Source organism: Sipha flava, unplaced genomic scaffold (assembly GCF_003268045.1).
Source record: "Sipha flava isolate LNK unplaced genomic scaffold, YSA_version1 173_pilon_pilon, whole genome shotgun sequence".
Classification (NCBI taxonomy): Eukaryota; Metazoa; Arthropoda; class Insecta; order Hemiptera; family Aphididae; genus Sipha; species Sipha flava.
In genome coordinates, this window is record NW_020271974.1 from 1,084,167 (window position 1) to 1,103,677 (window position 19,511).

Sequence of the window (19,511 nt, forward strand, 5' to 3'; positions counted from 1 at the left end):
TAAGCGAGGTTTTATTATTTAATTTAATAGCTGTAACAGTTATATACATATTTAAATGCAAGTGTGTAAATTTATTGCTATTACATTTTATGAGATGGACATTTTAAACGTCAAGAAACAAAAAATATAAATTAATGTTTTTAGTTAATTAAAACTTGTTTTGATAGAAAAAAAAAAACATAAAATATCTTCATAAATGCTCATTTTTTTTACGTTAAATAAGGAAATCAAATTTTTTAATTCCCTCTTTACCATGAAGAAATATGGCATACTTAGTACAATAATAAAAAAAAAAAAAACAAATTTAAATTTAAATATTTAATATATTTTATTGATAAATAAATATTAATCTATAAAATATTTTTAATAATTTACAGGTGCTAAAGGCAACACTGGAAATACTGGTACGTAAAATATATCAAAAATAGCATACTTCATTTTAATACAAAGCATTTTATAGACCTAGTCGTTTAGTACTTAATATTCTGATTTTGGTATTATGTCGTAGTAGAAAATTGTTATTAATAATTTTGAAACCACTAATTAACAAATTTGTGTACCTCTCAAGTATTTACACAATTAAATTTTGTATTGACATCAAATAATTGCTTTTAAAATGTTTTATACTAAAATTTAGAATGCGAGAAATTTAGAAAAAATATATTCTTATGCTAAAATATTTAGGTAAAATATTTTATTTTCCTATACCTATATTTAAATAATTTATAAGAATAATGTTCTTCTTTCAAGGAAATCCTGGACCACCCGGGCAAGTTGGTCCTGCTGGCCCTATTGGTTCCACAGGGGTACCAGGAGCTTTAGGTCCTCCAGGAGACCAAGGTAAGATTAAATTACATACTATTTTTAATATTAATCAAATTATTAATTATATATTTATTGCAACGTTTTATTTTTATTTTTTGTTTCAGGACCTCCCGGAAAACCTGGGTTTGTTCTATAAATAATACTTTATTTAATTTATGAATTTTACAAGTATTCAATTTTAATAGATTTATCCATACAGATACCTTCAAAAAGATATTCAACATAATACTACTTATTTATTTTTTTATATTTTATTTAATTTAATTTGTTTAATTAATTTTTATGTTACGAAGTTAATATTTTAATACTCATATATTTTAATATTTTATTTATAAAAAACATATTTTTAAACACTACAATCTATTTTTTACTTTATTTCTTAACATTCTATCACAAATCTTATATTATGCACTACTAGTTTATTATGTTCAGTACAAAAAAAAAAAAAAAAAAGGGTACATAGTATGAAATATCGATCTGGAAATTTTTATATTCATTATTTCAAAATATTATCGCATGATTTATAAAATTGATTGTCTCGTATAAATTAATTAGGTTACCAGGACTACCAGGCGCTGATGGAGCACCTGGACATCCCGGAAATACAGGTAGACTAGTAAACTAAAGCAATAATTAGATAATATTTTAGTGCTAAGATGATTATACAAATACGTAGGATCTGTTGGAGCTAAAGGAGACACGGGAATGATTGGTGCACCAGGTTTAGTAGGATTTCCTGGAACTCGTGGAGTAAAAGGTGATATCGGAGTCCGTGGCCCAATAGGAGATAAAGGTTAGTATATGGTATTTAAATGTGATTAATATGTGCTGAATTGCTTTGATGTGCAATATAGTTTAAAATAATAATATTATACGAGTCATAATATTTTTCTGTATAGGAGACAAGGGTGAAAGAGGATCCGATGGAGAAAAAGGAGATCAAGGACTTAAAGGTAAAAAAAACTATTTCAATATAAACGGAAATTTCATAATTAAATTAACTGATATTTTTGTCACGAGTTTAACCTCGCTAATATAAAAATTTAAAAAATATTTTAAGTGTAACTGAATTATTGACGTGATATTTTAATTTTAAATAAATGCTAGCACAATGATAATTAAACTAACAATTTTAAATTCTAGTGAATATACAACATTTAAATTAAATACACTGCTCTTTAAATTTTTGATATTCTGTTCAAGTTGAATACCTCATTTTTATCAGGGTAAAAAAAAAAAAGTCGATCATGTCTTATAATTTCTACTACACATTTTTACCTTTAATTTATTTTATAAATATTCCCTTCGAAAGACAACTTAATCTATCATTAGTAACATTATGATCGTATCTCATCGATGATTTTTTTTTAGAAACGATACATCATAATATTGACAGTGTAATAATATATAACCATTTGTCAAAACCTATAAAATATTTTTACAAAAGCCAATCATCAACAATAACTAAATTGTAAAGATTAGTTTTTTAATAAATAATAATGGTAGTTATTAGATTTAATGAAAATTGTTATGGTAAGAACAAAAATAAAAAGCCATTTCTTTTGTTACTTGTCCAATAATTGAGTTTATATTTAATAAATAAATAAAACCTTTATTTTTTATTGCAGGAGAGCCAGGATTGGTTGGTGCATCTGGTTTAGTTGGGATTGAAGGTCCCGAAGGTCCAAAAGTAAATATCTATAACAATTAAAATATCTTTAAAATCTTAAAATAATATTCAATTTATTTGATATACATTTATTGGAATAGAAAAATTGTTAAAAATTACAATTAATTTTAATTTAAAAAAGTTTTTAAGAAAATTTTACTTTTAGAAAGATATTGTCTGTAACAAGGGTTACGATTTATTCGTAGGGTAACATTCGAATATTTCTTATATGTTTCTTTAAAACTTTTATATTAATAAATTATAATTTATTTCAATGTACAAAAAAATAAAATAAAAATTTTTATTTTTCAATTTTTTTGATTACCGTATTACATTTTATTTCTCAATTTATATATATATATATATATATTTTAAGACATTTTTAAGATTTATTTGCATTTTCATATATTTACAATCAAAAAATATCAAATTTTATAAAATAAATATTTAAAGAAATGTATTCTTAGAAAATTGATAACAATATAAAAACAAATAAAATATTTAAATTTTTTCTATGAAATTAACATAATACTCTATTTAAAGAATAAGAGTAACTATAGAAAATAAAAATATATTCATTTCATGATACTAACCATGGCCATATATAATTTTTGTCAAAAAAAAAAAAAAAAATAGTTAAAATAAATAGAAAACTAATAACAAGCGTTTGATTTTATATGTTATATATATATATATAAATAAATAATATTTATATGTAAATAATTAAATATTTATAGTGTGATTAAATTCTATCCTTAATTATAATCATTTGTTTTAGGGTTCTGAAGGACCTCGTGGAGAAAGTGGAGTGATCGGATTACCAGGTAAAATATTTTAATTCAATGTTTAAGTTTATTTAATTAATTAATATGTGGATCATCTCTTAATTATCTTGGATAGGCGAAAAAGGTAAACCAGGACCAGCTGGACTACCAGGATATCCAGGTGCTCCTGGCGAAAAAGGCGACAAAGGAGCATTTGGTAAAGATGGTACACCAGGTGAAAAAGGAGAAAGAGTAAGCAACTATATTAACATAAAACTTATAATAAGTTTAAAATAAGTGACTCTTAAACAGTTGTAAGGCACTAAAACTAAATTAAATGTTTAAATAAGATTCTGAAAAATCTTCCGTGATAAAAAAAAATATATATATTCAAATTCTAAATACACCACTCGTCGATATATTATAATATACAATTTTTAATTAAAGATTTTATTGTCAACTTTCATACAACAATAAATACTTATTAATTACTTAAATTTCTTATCAAAAATGTAAAAATTAATACAATAGCACAAACATACCAGTTAAAATTTCAAATTATATTTTTATTTTCCAGGGAAACACTGGAATACAAGGAGAAAGGGGAGAAACTGGACCTAGAGTAAATATTGCACACACTAAAAAATTGTTTAAGTCTTAGCGCTATTAATGTTTCAGGCATATGGATATATTAAGTTAAATTATGTACTCTTAAGATATATAGATATATATAAACAATATATAAATAGAATAATTAATTAAAAATCTATTAACTGTTTATTGATCAAATTTTAAATTACTTTGAACTTTAAAACAATACTCCAATAACTGTAATACTGAAAATAAAAATTTTAACTATCAGTATTGATTTAAAAAAAAAAAAAAATTAAATATTTAATACATTTACCTTATACTACAAAATTGAAAATAATAATAAAAATATAATCATTTTTGTGTATTTAATATTGACAAATATTTTAATTTTAGTTTAACAAGTAAATCCGAAACCCAAGTTAATTAATTTTTTTTATATTTATTTATATATAATATATTTATTATTAACTAGTCTCAAAATTTTTCTGAAACATTTTTTCAAAAAAATATAAACTTTCATAGGGATTCAGAGGTACTAGAGGACGTGCAGGATCAGAGGGAATTCCCGGACCAAAGGTAAAATATAAATATATCTAATTTAAGCTTAATACTAAAATATAACTATTTATGATAGTAAATAATACACAGATAATTATACCAGATAATTATTAGAAGTGTCAAACACATTAATGACACATTAATATTATTATTAAAAAAGATTAAAATAAAATTCAATAATTTATAGAATATTTCATTATTTTCTTAATGTGTAAATTTACGTATCATATATTTTTAATTTTGTAAGTAATCAAGTACGTATGTTTTATTATAAAACAATCAAACGTCAAATGATTCTTTTAAATAATGTATAAAAGAAAATTAAAATATATAAACTATTATAATATTCATTCAATATTTTTTAAATTTTATTTTTATTTCAATTATCTCTACAAACATGTTTTCAAGTTTAAATTCCATAAAAAAATAATATAACCAATAACACGCTAGTTGAATTATTAATTTTGTTTACCACTGACATAAACAATCATTTAACTTGTAATCATAAATTATTTCAATTAATTTTTTATTGAATTATAGGGCGATACTGGACAACCTGGACCTCCCGGTGCATTGGGAGAACGCGGAATACCCGGTTCGTGATTATTAATTAATTGTATTCTAATTGAAGAGCTATATTCAACAGACAGTAGTTAAATTAACCAAGTTTATCGAAATCATTCGATTAACCATACCATAATAAATTAAGCACATCAATGTTTTTCTACTCGTAATTTATCATCAATTCCGAATTATTAATTGTCACTGTGTAATTGCGTAAAATGTGTTTCGTTTAATGCTGCCAGCATTTGTTAATTAAAATATTTTATCTTTACCGGATAATCTTACAAAAATATTCAACAGATTCAAACAATTATTTTTAAAATCTCAATCGGTTGACACATCATTAATGTATTCGGCATTTTTTTTTTAATTTCAATACATTTTAATATAATACGATATAATATTCGGTGATGTATATGTTTCGAGATAGAATTTCTAGGTAATAACCGTGATGGACAATAGTAATTATGATTTAAATTTTACTGTTCACACTGTTACTGTTATACATAAAACTGTGGAACTGTGGAAAATATGTAAATAAATAGTAATAGTGTAAAATGTATAATGTGTTCACATTGCTGTAACGATGCCGTCACTAAAATTTAGTTATTTTGTAAAAAGCAAATTATTAAAAGAATATCACGTTTTGGGTATTTGATAAGTATCAGTTATATATACGCTTAAGTATGTTGCACAACGTTGACTATTTAATTTGCATAGGGTAGGTGCTGATGGTTTAAGAGGATTTGTTGGTCCTCCTGGTGCACCTGGAATTAGCGGAAAAGATGGGTTACCCGGATTTCCGGGAGAACGAGGTCCTCCGGTACGTCATAAATTACATCACAAGATTGTGTTTTCAATGTTAAATAGTTTTAAATTAATAAATAAAGGATGATTATTTCGCATAACATAAAACTGTATGATTATTATACTAATTATACTATTATAATAACAGAATATCTAGTATAGCTTATACAATTATTTCTATCTTAGGGTGACACAGGTCCAATCGGTGTGACTGGAGTTCCTGGAGTCGTTGGACCACCTGGCCAACCAGGCGAAGTAAGTTTGTTTTATTTGGAAAACAAAAATATTAGATAATAAAAAATGTATTTATTTATTTTCAATTTTTTTAGGCAGGTTCAGTAGGAGAGCCAGGTCCTTCTGGCCAGCCTGGTTTACCAGGAGAAGCAGGAAGACCGGGTGACGCAGGTAAAATTTTCTAAACAAATAAAGTCACAGTTGTTTTTAAAATAAAAACTGGTTCATATTATTATCTCTGATTTTAATTCCGACTTGTTCAAGAACCTATATTTGTTTCTATTCTACATTCCATTTTGCTATAGAAATTAATATTAATTAGAGTGTAATTTCTTCTTATAAGAAAAAAGTGTATTGTATCGATATTTTAGGAAAAGAAGGACCTCCGGGTCCAGTTGGATTGCCAGGAATACGAGGAGAACCAGGATCTCCAGGATTGCCAGGATTCCCAGGCGATCGAGGTATGTTGTAACATATGCATTTTATTTGTATGAGTTGTAATTTTATAAAACTTGTATTAATATTGTTTTTCGTATTTTTGTTTATATAGGAATAGCTGGAGTACCTGGAGCAGTTGGCCTTAAAGGTATTGACATTTCATAGCTATACATATCATACAATATATCTCTAACACTTTTGTATAATTTATTTGTCATTTAAAAATTTAATGATAACTATTTTAAGCTAAGTACTTCAAAAAAATGAATATTTTTTATTGATTTAACCGTAAAATAATGCACAACAACTTTCGCATAACAAATATAAACAACATTATTAAAAATGAAACAAAATACTAACAGTAACAGTACTAATAGTAATAGAAATAAAATTAAAGTGAGTTAGCTACTGATATATTTAAATGCTAAAAAATAATTAGATTAAATATTAGTAATCGCTTTACAAAATCGATCAAATATCACTTACAATACTAAACTCATTTAAACCTTTGAATTGCACATTAAATAGTAAAGTGTGTAATGTGTTATTAGTTAAATTATCATGACTAAATAAATCAGAAAAGTACCTACCAGTCTTATCGTATAGGTGTAAATTTAATTTTTAACTAATTTTTTAGGTGATGCGGGACCTCAAGGTCCACCAGGATCCACGGGAATTAAAGGACAACAAGGAGAGCCTGGAAAAGAAGGACCTCAGGTAATATAATATACTGACAATGAAATTCGACTGCATGTAGATAATATTATATTATATAAACTATATATAATATATAAACTAATATAAAATTAGAAGTTTATCAAAATTAAATGATAAATAATAAATATATTTCAGTGGCGAATATTATATTTACATTTTTTTACTAAATTTAAACTAAAATTTATATATTGGTAAATATCAATAAAACTGTTCTTCGTGATAGAAATATTGAACAATTAAAACTTTAGCATTTTTTTCAATACACTTTATGTCTTTTATAAGCACGTGTCATATTTTATTTATTTGCGACAAAAAAATGCAGAATCCCATAGATAAACATTTTTGATTTCTTAAGGGTGAAATTAGAATTTACGATTTAAAACGATTTTTTCGATTTTTCTTCTTCAAACACCGAGACAAAACATTGTTAACATTACGAATTAACAACAGATGGGAATAAATGGCATGTGAAAATGTGCATATAAGTTATTGTAAAAACTTTACATTTATTCCTTTTATTTTATTTCTTTTTAAAGTGTTCGAGAACAATTTCACGTAAATGATTCGAACATGATTGTAAAACGCTTTCGAGTTTCTGCTTTATTTATTTTTGTACTATTTTTTCGTGTATGAAAAATATAAATAAAGCTAACTCATTCGCATAATATAATTTCTTATTTAAAAATTGAACATGTAATATATTATTTAACTCATTTCATATTATTCCGATGTTTATTTATCTATAAATTAAGTAATTGGTAAATACTAAGCATTAAATATGATTAATAATCATTGAAGAACGCCTCTGTGTTTTTGATTTAATAAAATAAAATTTAAATTTGATCATAAAACTACCGATGAACCGAATATAAAAATACTGTTCCATCAAATGGTTTAAGCTGTTATTCACATAAAAATCAAAGGGATGTTGAACAAATTATGTATATATGTGATGTGATCATATTTATGCACATCTTTTTACTGGATATCTACCATATTGAAGTATTCTATTACAAAAAGATGTAAAACGAATAAAAAATTAATATTATTTTTAATTTAATCAGAAATTTTAAAATATCGTATTCATTGGATCAAAAGAAAACTCTTTGAAGATTAATATTATTACTATTTCCGAACAAAACCGTAGAGGTAAACTACATAAATAAATATACATATACATTATTGCAAATACATTCTATGTTTATACCAAACAATTTAAATCTTTCAGTTCCTACTATGGTCTTAAATCCGGTTTAAATATTTAATATTATGGACGTAATTGAAATATTTTGATTAGATCGCAAATTTCGGATCAACCAAAGATTTTGGTTACCAATATTTCTCTCCGTATAGTGTTATTGATAAGTATACGCTTTAGTAGACGTCAACAAAGATTACAACAAACTTAGATCAACATTTCATCCATCAAAATTCTGAAGTGTTATAAAATTCGATATTGATACACGTGAAAATGCATAACTTTGATGAAAAATGTTTATGTTCCAGTTTAAATTTTTAATAAATAAGATATCTTCACACCAAAAACGTAAAAAATGTAATTAGTTTTGACAAAGTCTACGACTTTTAATGTTCCCTGGGCATATTAAAGTACATTGGTGTAATAGTTATAATAATATTTTAAAATAAATATTATTAACTTTGTGTATACCTGATAATGCATTTTTAATTCGAAACCAGTCATGCATTACACATATAATAATACTCCAGGCTAAGCGTTCGTTTATTTATTAATAAATATAAATATAAATATTTATTTATAAAAATTATTTTACTAATTTTATTATTATTTTATAACTGTATTTACTATATTAAATGTCAACCATCTTTTAGAATATAATCCTTTATATGAATTCAAACTAAGAAAATTGTACTTAAATGTCCAAGTAGAATAAGAAAAATAAAATACTAAAATAATGAATATTTACTGCTGGTAAAATAAATAGTTTGTGAAATGATTTGTCGAATCACTATTTATGTAATTGTAAAAGCATATTTAACTAATGTTTTATTTATGAAATAAATAATAAATTTATTTATTTATTTAGGGAGCTGAAGGACGAAAAGGACCACCGGGTACACCTGGTGCAATGGGATTGAAAGGAGATAAGGTAAAATTTTAATAAATTTCAATAGTAGATAAATAGTCTATAAATAATATTTTAAGACTCTAAGTCAGCGTTTTCCAAACTATGGTCCGCGGACCCCTAGGGGTCCACACGTATACTAGAGGGAGCCCGTGAACGTAAATTAAAAATACACAAAGTACTTATCTGTAAAAACGAAAATACTAATATAATATTCGTATTATATGAGAAATACATTGTCAAAATAATTATCGTTGAAAAGCAGTTAAGATTAGAGGCAAACTTATCGCGTTAGTATATCGTTATTTATCATAAAAATATTAGCATTTAGTTCAGAAAGTAAAGCGATTAATTTAGTATTATTATTTATTATTGTTTTTAATTTTCATTTGTATTAAGGAGTCTGCGATCATTTTTATTATTTCTAAGGAATAGGAAGAGAAAAAGTTTGGAAAACGCTGCTCTAAGTAGTAACATACACAAATCTAAAATGTTAAATGTTCAACATTTGTTTTTTTTTTTTTGTTCAAGACCTTGGCAAAAATATATAAACCATATAAAAAAAATAGCTTTAATAAATGTCATAATAGTATTTAAGAACGTACTAAAATAATATCCAGTTAAAAACGAATTTTATTTCGAATCCATAAAGGTATAAATAAAATAAAAGAATATTTAGCTTTAAATGTTCAATGAAATGTGACGAAAAAAAAACCTAAATGGCAAAATTAATGTGCTGTAAAAATCAATTATTATTCCATTGGATTAGATATTTATTTATAAGTTTTTTTTTTCTTTTTTTTTTTTTGTTACAAAAATTATTATAGATGGTATTTAAATATTTGATTTAATCGTTATTTAATAATAATTTCACAACAATAATATTCGTATTTATTTTTTTATATTAACTTGTTTCAATGCAGGGCGAACTTGGGCTGGCCGGTCCAATGGGAAACGACGGAATGGTGGGAGCTCGAGGCGTTCCAGGTTAGTACGACGTATTGTTATTTTTATCAATATTCACGTACAATTTAGTTAGAATCCAACTAATTAAAGACATTATTACTGATCTTTAACTGATACAATTAACGAAAATGAATTCGTCCTATTAATTTTATAATAATAATTGTTATTAATACTATTGAATTTATTATGAAAATTCAATATGAGTACTGGTCATAGTTGTATTTTAAAAATATTATATATTTTTCTTTTCTATTCTATAATTTAACCCTATTGTAAATTATAATAATAATAGTTTATTTGACTGACTATAATATTTTTTACGTCATAATATTGTTAAATAATCCCTATCCACCATTATGGAATACCTCTTATTGAAGAAATAAATTTAGGATATTGACAATAGTGTTAAATGCCTTTTAGATGTTTACATAGATAACGAGGGATAATAAAATGCAATACTTAAAAAAAAAAATTAAACCTTTATTAATACATAAATTAAATTGATTGTTAAAAATAAAAGATTTAAAAAATTTGTAAATCAGATATATAATGGTATTTAATTACATGTTTACACATCTATATGACATTATATTTTTTTTTATAAATATTTTTTTTTTCGACTTTATATAAATTTTTTTTTTATGCTTTTATACTTTATTTTATCGACGGACTTTTCCGTCGATAGACGGCTCATGATAAATATAAAAATTCAATTGACTAATAATAATTTAGGGAAATCAAAAATAATAGTATATATAAGTTAAATATTAAAATAATATATAAATATAAATACGTGAATGTATATATTATAGTATGAATAATAATACTTTTTGTGTGTCTTATAGGTCCACCAGGACCCGTTGGACCACCAGGAGAAGACGGAGATAAAGGTGATATTCGTTATAACGTTTTATAATACTAACAGCTTTGTAAATTTTGATCAAGACCATCCATTATTCCATAACAGGTGAAATTGGCGTACCCGGAGAAAAAGGATTCAAAGGTTCAAAAGGAGAAATGGTAGGTAATAATTTTATTTATATTTTTAACTTTATCACTTGTTATTATAATGATTTACCATTCTATATCAATAATGGTACGTCTACTAACTGCGGGAGAGAATAAAAGGCCGGATAAAATGATTAAACTTAGGGAATTATTAAAATGAATCAGTATGCTTTTCAATATACACGATTTTTTCTAGTTTAAAGTGACTCTTTGTCGACTGTAGCTGCTTACAGATTATTATTATGAAACATAAAATAAATATATGATATTAATACTCAATAATAAAAACCACCTTCTTAAAAAATCTTTTCAGTATTATGATGTATATTACATAAAAATGAGAAGTATTAAGAATTAAAGGTGAAAAGGCGAGGGAGAAGAAAAAGATTACATAAACAAATATGATACATGTACACATATAGTATCTATTTGTGTTTGTAAATATAAATATATATTTAAGCAGAATAACTATATCGGATTTATAACATAACAAACATAAATTTAACGATTTTTAAAATTCCAATGAGTTGTAGTAAAATTGATTTATGAAATAAAAAAATAAAATCTTAAAATAATAACAGAGAATTATTAAACATAAAAATAATTTATTAAAAATTATTAAATATTTCTAAAAATTTCAACATAAATAAAATATACAATGAAAGAATAACATTTTCTCTCTGAAATATTATGATATATTTTTATATTTTTATTATTTTTTCGATTTAAATATCATCAAATCGAAAAATAAACACTCTTTAAACCCACACAAGTGTACTTTATATTGGGCGATATATTTTTATATCGAAACCGGTCGTATACGATTGCACATATAATAATAACAACTGCCACTATAGGTAATAATTGTCATTTTTTCTACTAATAACTTATTTATTTTAGGAACATTTAGTAATCAATCCATATATTTAATAATTCTATGTTGTTAATTATCATACGATATCTAAAAGTAGTACAAATTAAAATCCTTATATCGATTTAAAAAAATTTGCATACACCGATCATTGATTGATCTGCAAATCATTGTATGATCTAGATCTCCAAAATGAAAGCGGTCCCAAAAATCAAGGTCATCTTTAAATGAGTTAAGTATTGTTATCATAAACTCGTTGAAAATTAAATAGTCAAATTTTCTACCTCGTTATATGGTACACCAATGACATTTCTTCAATTTTTGTAGTAAAAAAATATGGAGATATTTCTTAAGAATATTCAACACGAAAAATGATAATCACTGCCTTTTATTGAACAATAACAGTTTAACTCGACGAAAATTCTTAAAGCTCAATGATTCGTTATTTTATAGTATAAAGTTAATAATAAAATTAATTATATTAATAATAAAAAAAAATTTATATGGATTTTGAAATTTAGTTAAACGGATGTATGCTTTTGACCAAAGTTCGTATTTTCTATAACGTTCATTCATTTTCTTTTTAACATATGTGTATGCGATTCAATTTAAAAATTTGAAATCAAAACTAAACTTAGAAAACCTAAACAACCCGTATTGGAAAATAAAACTCAATTGTAGCATTCAAATCTTCAATATGTGAATTCCAAACTGCTAAAAAAATTATAATTAACAAAATTATTTTATAGAACCTTGTATGTACGATATATTAGTATATCCTTGATTTCGTACGGGTTTAATAATTTATCCCGAACGATTTCCATTATATGGATATCATAATATGTTATATTTTAGACTTTTATCGAAATTGATTGAAAAATCAAAAATTTCCCGAGAAAATACTCCTTTGTAAAACATTTTCTTAAAATTTCGTTGGCGTATTTCATTCAAATTAAAAAAAAAAAAAAAAAAAAAAAAATGTAATTGATACAAAAGTGATATTGAAATGCGTTTAATGTGTAAAACGTGTTTGTATAAAATATGAAAAATGATGTTATTAGGGTATACGAGATAATAATTCAATATATGACCTAGGGTCCGGTCGGAGCATTAGGAAACCCTGGATTAAGAGGTGAACCAGGATCAGTAGGGGTAAGAATTAAATAGTATAAAATAATGTATATATATATATATATATATACATATTTTTTTTTTCAACGAGTTATTTCTTTATCGATTATGTGGTGCTAGGCACCGGGAGAAAAAGGTCCGATCGGTGAAATCGGCAGACAAGGAATGAAAGGAGAAGAAGGACCAATAGGAATCGCAGGTAAATATCGATAATTCTATTTTACCGCAAAGACATACTTAAATATAAATGAGCACTTGTATTACTTTCCGTCCGTGTAATGTAGGACAACCCGGACCACCAGGTACCCAGGGAATCCCAGGACCAATTGGACCAAAAGGCGAGATCGGAGATATAGGAGCCAAAGGTAATTTGTACACATTATGTTTTAAATTTGATTATAGCAAAAAAACTACGAGGACTCAATCAGCGACAATAAACAAAATTAATAGACATCGTTTCATCTCACATTCAGTATAAAAAAAAAAAATTGGTCGACGAGATTCCTTCAAATTATATGGCTTTGATGTGGACTATGTAGGGTATATTCAATTAGCACGGTCAAATATTAGTTATATCGATAGATTTCTGATTTTAAACGAACCATGAAGTTTTGATTTCATTACATATAGTGTTAATTGAACGGTGATTGATATAGGTCCCGTCGGGCCACCCGGAACACCTGGCGAAATTGGCCCCAGAGGATTCAAAGGTGACGAAGGACAAATTGGTGAGTATAAATTTCGAATATTAATCGCAATCGTTTTTATTGCACGTTCAGACATTAAACTCAACCAGAAACATTAAGCTGAAACCGTTCCTATTAAATCGATAACCATTTCAAAACTTTTATCACAGTAGCGTTTAAGTTTTAAGTTTAGCGATTACTTTAATTTAATAATGTGCCCCAGAACTAATGAATATTCTCCAGGGCATTTTACGCTAGGATTTAACTTACTCAAGTAAATTGCGATAAAATAGTAGTAAAAAATGTTAGATGTAGAGGTAAATGATTTTCATACCGTAGAATTTCTGTTATTGTTTACATTTCAATACTTATAATCAATTGACAATCGATATTTGACTTGCGTAGATTTATTTTTTCAATATCATAACCGATGCTATCCTAGAGAATATAGATATATAAAAAAATAATCCAGAGTTTTTATTCTCATGAGTTTAAAAACACCCAAAAAAGTTTTCTCTTATTCTCATATATTTGATCTGTTTTTATTCCAACAATGCCGTTTGCTTATCGTTACTAGTTTATCACTACTCGTATTTTGTCACTTTTAACTCCAAACTCGGCTCGTAACCAAATAATTTTATGCTCTTAAAAAACGTACCATTTAATAAGAAAAAATAAATAAAAAAATTACACTTAAATATATACTCATAATTTTATAACTACTTATTTTATTATTATTTTTTCTTTCGGTAGATATTTTTTGTTTTTGTTTTTGAGCGCTTACAAATAATCATAACTATAATCAAAATCCACGCCGTACACATGATTAATGTATTTTATATTACAATTTATAGCCAATTAGAAAGTTGTTGATGTATGTTCTGTATCGGCATTTAGGTCCAACGGGTGCTGACGGGCCGGCTGGTCCAAAAGGAGAACCCGGTTTAGTCGGAGCTCCGGGTCCGCAAGGTCTGGAAGGAAAACGGGTAAGTCCAATAAAAGCAAATCGAAGGAATTTTCGATCCCGCAATACGTTCACGTCGTCAATTAGAAATTAATCATTTTGTGCATGTATACAGGGAGACCGTGGTCCGATGGGTATGAAAGGCGATGACGGGAAAATAGGAACGCAAGGACCAATCGGACCTAGAGGTTTGTATTATAAACAAGTATTATTGCGTACGACCGCCAACACTTTACTCCATTCGTAGCAATATTATTACAATTTTTCCAATTTTTTTTTTCTTGTTTCCAATTTTAAATAAAATTCAACTTTCTATCGAGTTTAAGCGATTCGTTTTAAGATACCGATGCCTTAAGAATTTTATTATGATAATTATTATTATTATTGGACATTATGCATGAATAACGTGTGACTAAAGTAATTCGTAAATCTCCGTTCGAAAGCATCCACTCGTGGTTATATAGTAATAAAAATGTTTTATTTTAAATATGTTTCTATTTGGATCAACAACTGATTTAAAACCATGAATTTGAGATCCATATTAGAGAAATATAGTCTATCGTAATAGGAATTAATATAATTATATAATATTATAATTACTGATTTTTTTTTTAACAACATTTAATAATATTTTTATTATATAATTTTGTTTTTATACGCTTTAATTTAATAATTTAAATACAATAGTGCCGATTGCAAAAAACTTTTAACTTTGAATGTAGTTTATTTTTTTAAAGATATTGGTGACCCCTGTTGTACACTAATCTTTATTTACCAAAATATAAAGAAATAATAACTATAACTTTACATTTGATAATATTTTTTCGCTTGAAAGCAAATTAAAATTTAAGATTCTGACCAATTAAAATGCGTATACTTAGGTTGATTTCAAATTTTTATAGTTCGAAAATAATACTACTACAATTATCTAAGTATAATTTAAATGCAAGTATCTATTAAAAATTCAAAACTAAACAAATTAGTCATAGTTATAAAATAAAAGTTTAAAACTACTAGAAACATAATATTTTTGTAAATATTTACATTCCAAATCAAAATTGATTTAACATTTTTACCATGAACAGGTAACCAAGGACCAGAGGGTCCAAAAGGTAATGCAGGTGTTCCAGGATTTCCAGGAATACAAGGAGAACCCGGAATCCAAGGCCCTAAAGGTGACAGGTGAGATTTTATTTATAATTAATTGATATAAACTAAAATCATATTGAAATCGTTGTAAAATTTAAAAATCCTATCGATTTTTGTAAATTTTAACCGATTTTTTTTTATTTCGCATACTATCCATATGAAAATAAATATGTTAATAGTAAACTATGATGTATATTGGAATTTTCTAACTCCCTTTGTTAAAATAATAAAATTGTAGAAACACATATTTGATATTAAAATATTTTCAACTCAGAATTATAAAATATATAATTTTAATTAACGAAGGACAAAAAAAACAAAATCATGTAAGGCAGTTTTCTAGATTATTTGATCAAAAACTAGTTTATGTGGTTATTTACGATTTACTAATAATAACAATAATAATATTTACTTATAATTACTCCTAACTTAATATTACATACACGTATATATCTGCTATTTACTTATTACTATTTATTAGTACCTTCAAAGTTTCATGTTGAAATCGTCAACTCGCTGAAATTGTTGAAGTCATATATTTTTTTAATTTATCTTATGAATAGATGAATAGATATTCAATAGTCTTTTTTTACCAAAACACTTTCTCCTGTGTTAAATATCTTATGATCATGTTTTAATTTTTAGAGTTTTTCTGTTTATTCAAATTTAATTTGTACCGTAATAATTCCTTTCTCACTAAAAATATTTTTACTGTTATTTTGGCAATCATTTGTTTACCAGATTTTTCTACACCTTAACATTGACTAAAAACATTTTATTATATGTATATACTCCTATGTATCCTTTTTGAGACTAAAAATAATCTCTAGTCTGATAATACTTTTTCAAAATTATGAATTATTCAAGTTTTCCCCCATTAAAAAATACTTAGCTATTTTCATTCCCCAGCGATTCACAAAGCATTTTTTATCGAAATATATTTTAAACTCATTACACCGAAAATAAATCATAGATTCTTACCTAATCAATTTTTTTTTTCTCATTGCTTAATACACAACAAACGAAACTCAACAATTAGTACTCTACGATAAACATTAAAATACTAATATTAAAAATAATTTATTTGTATTAGGTACTCATAAAAGTAATAAAAGATCAAATTGTTTTCAATATACAAAATACAATTCAACGAAATAGGTATTCATGGAAAAAAAATATAGTTAAAAATCAAATCATATTAGTACATTCTTCAATATTCGTTAAAAAATACAATTTTTAAATAAAATATGTGTTTAGAGGACGAGATGGTGACGACGGGAAGATAGGTGCTCCAGGACCTCCTGGTGAAATTGGTCCTATTGGTAAACCTGGTATTGTGGGTCCACCAGGACGAACCGTAAGTTATAATTTATTTAATATAAAGTAAATCATACGATTTTTGTTTAGTCAAAATTATTATTAGTCATCAAAAAATTCTCCGCGTAGTTAAATATCTGCTCAAATTATTTTCTATAATGCATAATCATATATTGTAGTAATAAAATTTGTCACAAGAAAAATGGTCCTTTAAGTAAATCATATGATTTTAGGGAAATGAAGGACCAGCGGGACCTCAAGGCAGTTCTGGTTTACCCGGAGAGAAAGGAGATCAAGGTTTAACAGGCAAGTTTACATCAAATAACTAAAATATTCACTATTTGATAGATTTTATAAATTTCGGTACAGTTTTTATTTAAGACAAATAGTATATAAGTAAACTATTTTTATAAATTAGTTTAATTGGGTTGTACTTTAATACTTTGGTGAGTTTGATTTTTCAAAAATTTTAATTGTAAAAGAAAAGGAAATTTCGGGAAGTGATCCAATTTTTATTTTTCAAATGATTTTCGCCCTTTAATGTAATTTTATGTATTAACTTTGACCATCTGACCTAAGTAGTGTAAATATTTCCAAATATCACGGTGATAATATAAATTAAAAATATTAATAGAATCTCATCAATACATTTTATGAGAAAATAATATTGGTAACGAGAATTGCTACTCGTATATTTTAATTTAATAAAAATAAAAATTTCTTTCTGGTAAAACACAATAGTTCAATAAAATAGATAATTATCATGTAAATACATGCCGCATGTTACTACTATGATTATTCTACTATATATTCATATTATTTGTTTAAATTCAAAAGTGCATACAAATCAACACATTCGAAAAACAAATTTGACCGAAGATTAGTACTAAGTATATTTCTATATGGTATTTCTAAAATATTTTAAAGAAAATAGCAAAAAAATTATAATTATTAAAATTCTAGACAATTTTTGTTTTACATTTTTATCTGTAACCCAACCGGGATTTGAACGTTGACTTTTTGTTTGAAATATTATTTATAAGATTTTTTTCATTTAAATTTTTCATTTACATTTAATTATTTAAAAATGTTGAAATTTATAAAAAAAAATCTTAAAATAATGGTACTTTAAGTAAAAATATAATCATAAACGATTAACTCCAACCAATAGGTATTAAGTAAATAAAAGTTACCAGATGAAATACTAAGGGGAAATGATTGTTGGGCAGTAACCCTATTATTATGTTAAAAAATAACTACTCATTATCAAAACAACGAGATATTTACATTCAACAACAATATCTTATAGCTAAATAATTTTTGAAATATCAATGGTTCTAGGCTTTTTGCAATTTATTACTGCGTAAAAATCCCTGTACTAATATAACTAACAAAATAACATAACATGTGTATTTTATAGATTTTAATTTAATTCATAAACTTGAATTAATTCTAGTTTTTATAGTTCTTAAAAATCAAATAAACTTCAATGACAATGAAATTCCGTCAGATTTGTAGTAGATAAATCATAACGAAAATGTTTCAAACACATTGTTTTCTGATACGTTTTTCGTCTCATAAATTAGTACACATGATAAATATAGGTACTATACGTGTATTTTTCTAGTTTCCTGAAGTAGTCGACGTCTATTGGAATTTTTTTTTCGCTCTTTTGAATTTTCCATTCTTTATGAGGATAATTTTGATGACAGGTATGTGAAATATGTGTACACAAAATATTCAACAAAACATTGTTTGGAGGAAATTAATGATGAGTAAATTTCGAAAATAATTTAGTACAACAAGCGATGCGTACATGTGTGTATGTTTATAAGTATGTGTAAGCATATAAAAATGTTTTCTGGTGTATATTATGAGAGATTCTACGCGCAAAAATAACTTTACATTAGCGAGGTACAGGTTAGGTTAGTAGGTACTCTTACAAAAAATGTTTTGTAAGAGTATAATTATTTAAATGGTATTTATTCGATTTCGAACCAGCGAAAATTATTATTTGGTTGAGGTGTGCTTGAAGGAATTCTCTCTAAAGGTATATTACATACTCGTATATTGACACTACAAATACGAACTCGTACCAGATGAAACCCTATCCTTATGAGTTTCACTCAAAATCAAACTTTCTC

At 25.4% G+C, this 19,511-nt stretch overlaps 1 protein-coding gene across 1 annotated transcript in view; it reads left to right on the forward strand.

The window, feature by feature from the left end:
• LOC112680080 (collagen alpha-1(V) chain-like) overlaps positions 1 to 19,511 on the forward strand; it is a 91,589-nt gene that overhangs the window by 38,160 nt on the left and 33,918 nt on the right. The window contains exons 16-46 of the mRNA XM_025550074.1: positions 378 to 404; positions 751 to 840; positions 930 to 948; positions 1,381 to 1,433; positions 1,502 to 1,618; positions 1,725 to 1,778; positions 2,454 to 2,515; positions 3,273 to 3,318; positions 3,395 to 3,510; positions 3,836 to 3,880; positions 4,375 to 4,428; positions 4,951 to 5,005; positions 5,700 to 5,797; positions 5,968 to 6,036; positions 6,111 to 6,186; positions 6,387 to 6,476; positions 6,566 to 6,601; positions 7,091 to 7,170; positions 9,237 to 9,299; positions 10,199 to 10,262; positions 11,087 to 11,131; positions 11,209 to 11,261; positions 13,216 to 13,272; positions 13,372 to 13,450; positions 13,536 to 13,616; positions 13,908 to 13,979; positions 14,835 to 14,923; positions 15,017 to 15,089; positions 15,987 to 16,083; positions 17,308 to 17,407; positions 17,601 to 17,673. Of these exons, the coding sequence (XP_025405859.1) occupies positions 378 to 404; positions 751 to 840; positions 930 to 948; positions 1,381 to 1,433; positions 1,502 to 1,618; positions 1,725 to 1,778; positions 2,454 to 2,515; positions 3,273 to 3,318; positions 3,395 to 3,510; positions 3,836 to 3,880; positions 4,375 to 4,428; positions 4,951 to 5,005; positions 5,700 to 5,797; positions 5,968 to 6,036; positions 6,111 to 6,186; positions 6,387 to 6,476; positions 6,566 to 6,601; positions 7,091 to 7,170; positions 9,237 to 9,299; positions 10,199 to 10,262; positions 11,087 to 11,131; positions 11,209 to 11,261; positions 13,216 to 13,272; positions 13,372 to 13,450; positions 13,536 to 13,616; positions 13,908 to 13,979; positions 14,835 to 14,923; positions 15,017 to 15,089; positions 15,987 to 16,083; positions 17,308 to 17,407; positions 17,601 to 17,673 (2,133 nt within the window). The remainder of the gene's footprint in view (positions 1 to 377; positions 405 to 750; positions 841 to 929; positions 949 to 1,380; positions 1,434 to 1,501; positions 1,619 to 1,724; positions 1,779 to 2,453; positions 2,516 to 3,272; positions 3,319 to 3,394; positions 3,511 to 3,835; positions 3,881 to 4,374; positions 4,429 to 4,950; positions 5,006 to 5,699; positions 5,798 to 5,967; positions 6,037 to 6,110; positions 6,187 to 6,386; positions 6,477 to 6,565; positions 6,602 to 7,090; positions 7,171 to 9,236; positions 9,300 to 10,198; positions 10,263 to 11,086; positions 11,132 to 11,208; positions 11,262 to 13,215; positions 13,273 to 13,371; positions 13,451 to 13,535; positions 13,617 to 13,907; positions 13,980 to 14,834; positions 14,924 to 15,016; positions 15,090 to 15,986; positions 16,084 to 17,307; positions 17,408 to 17,600; positions 17,674 to 19,511) is intronic.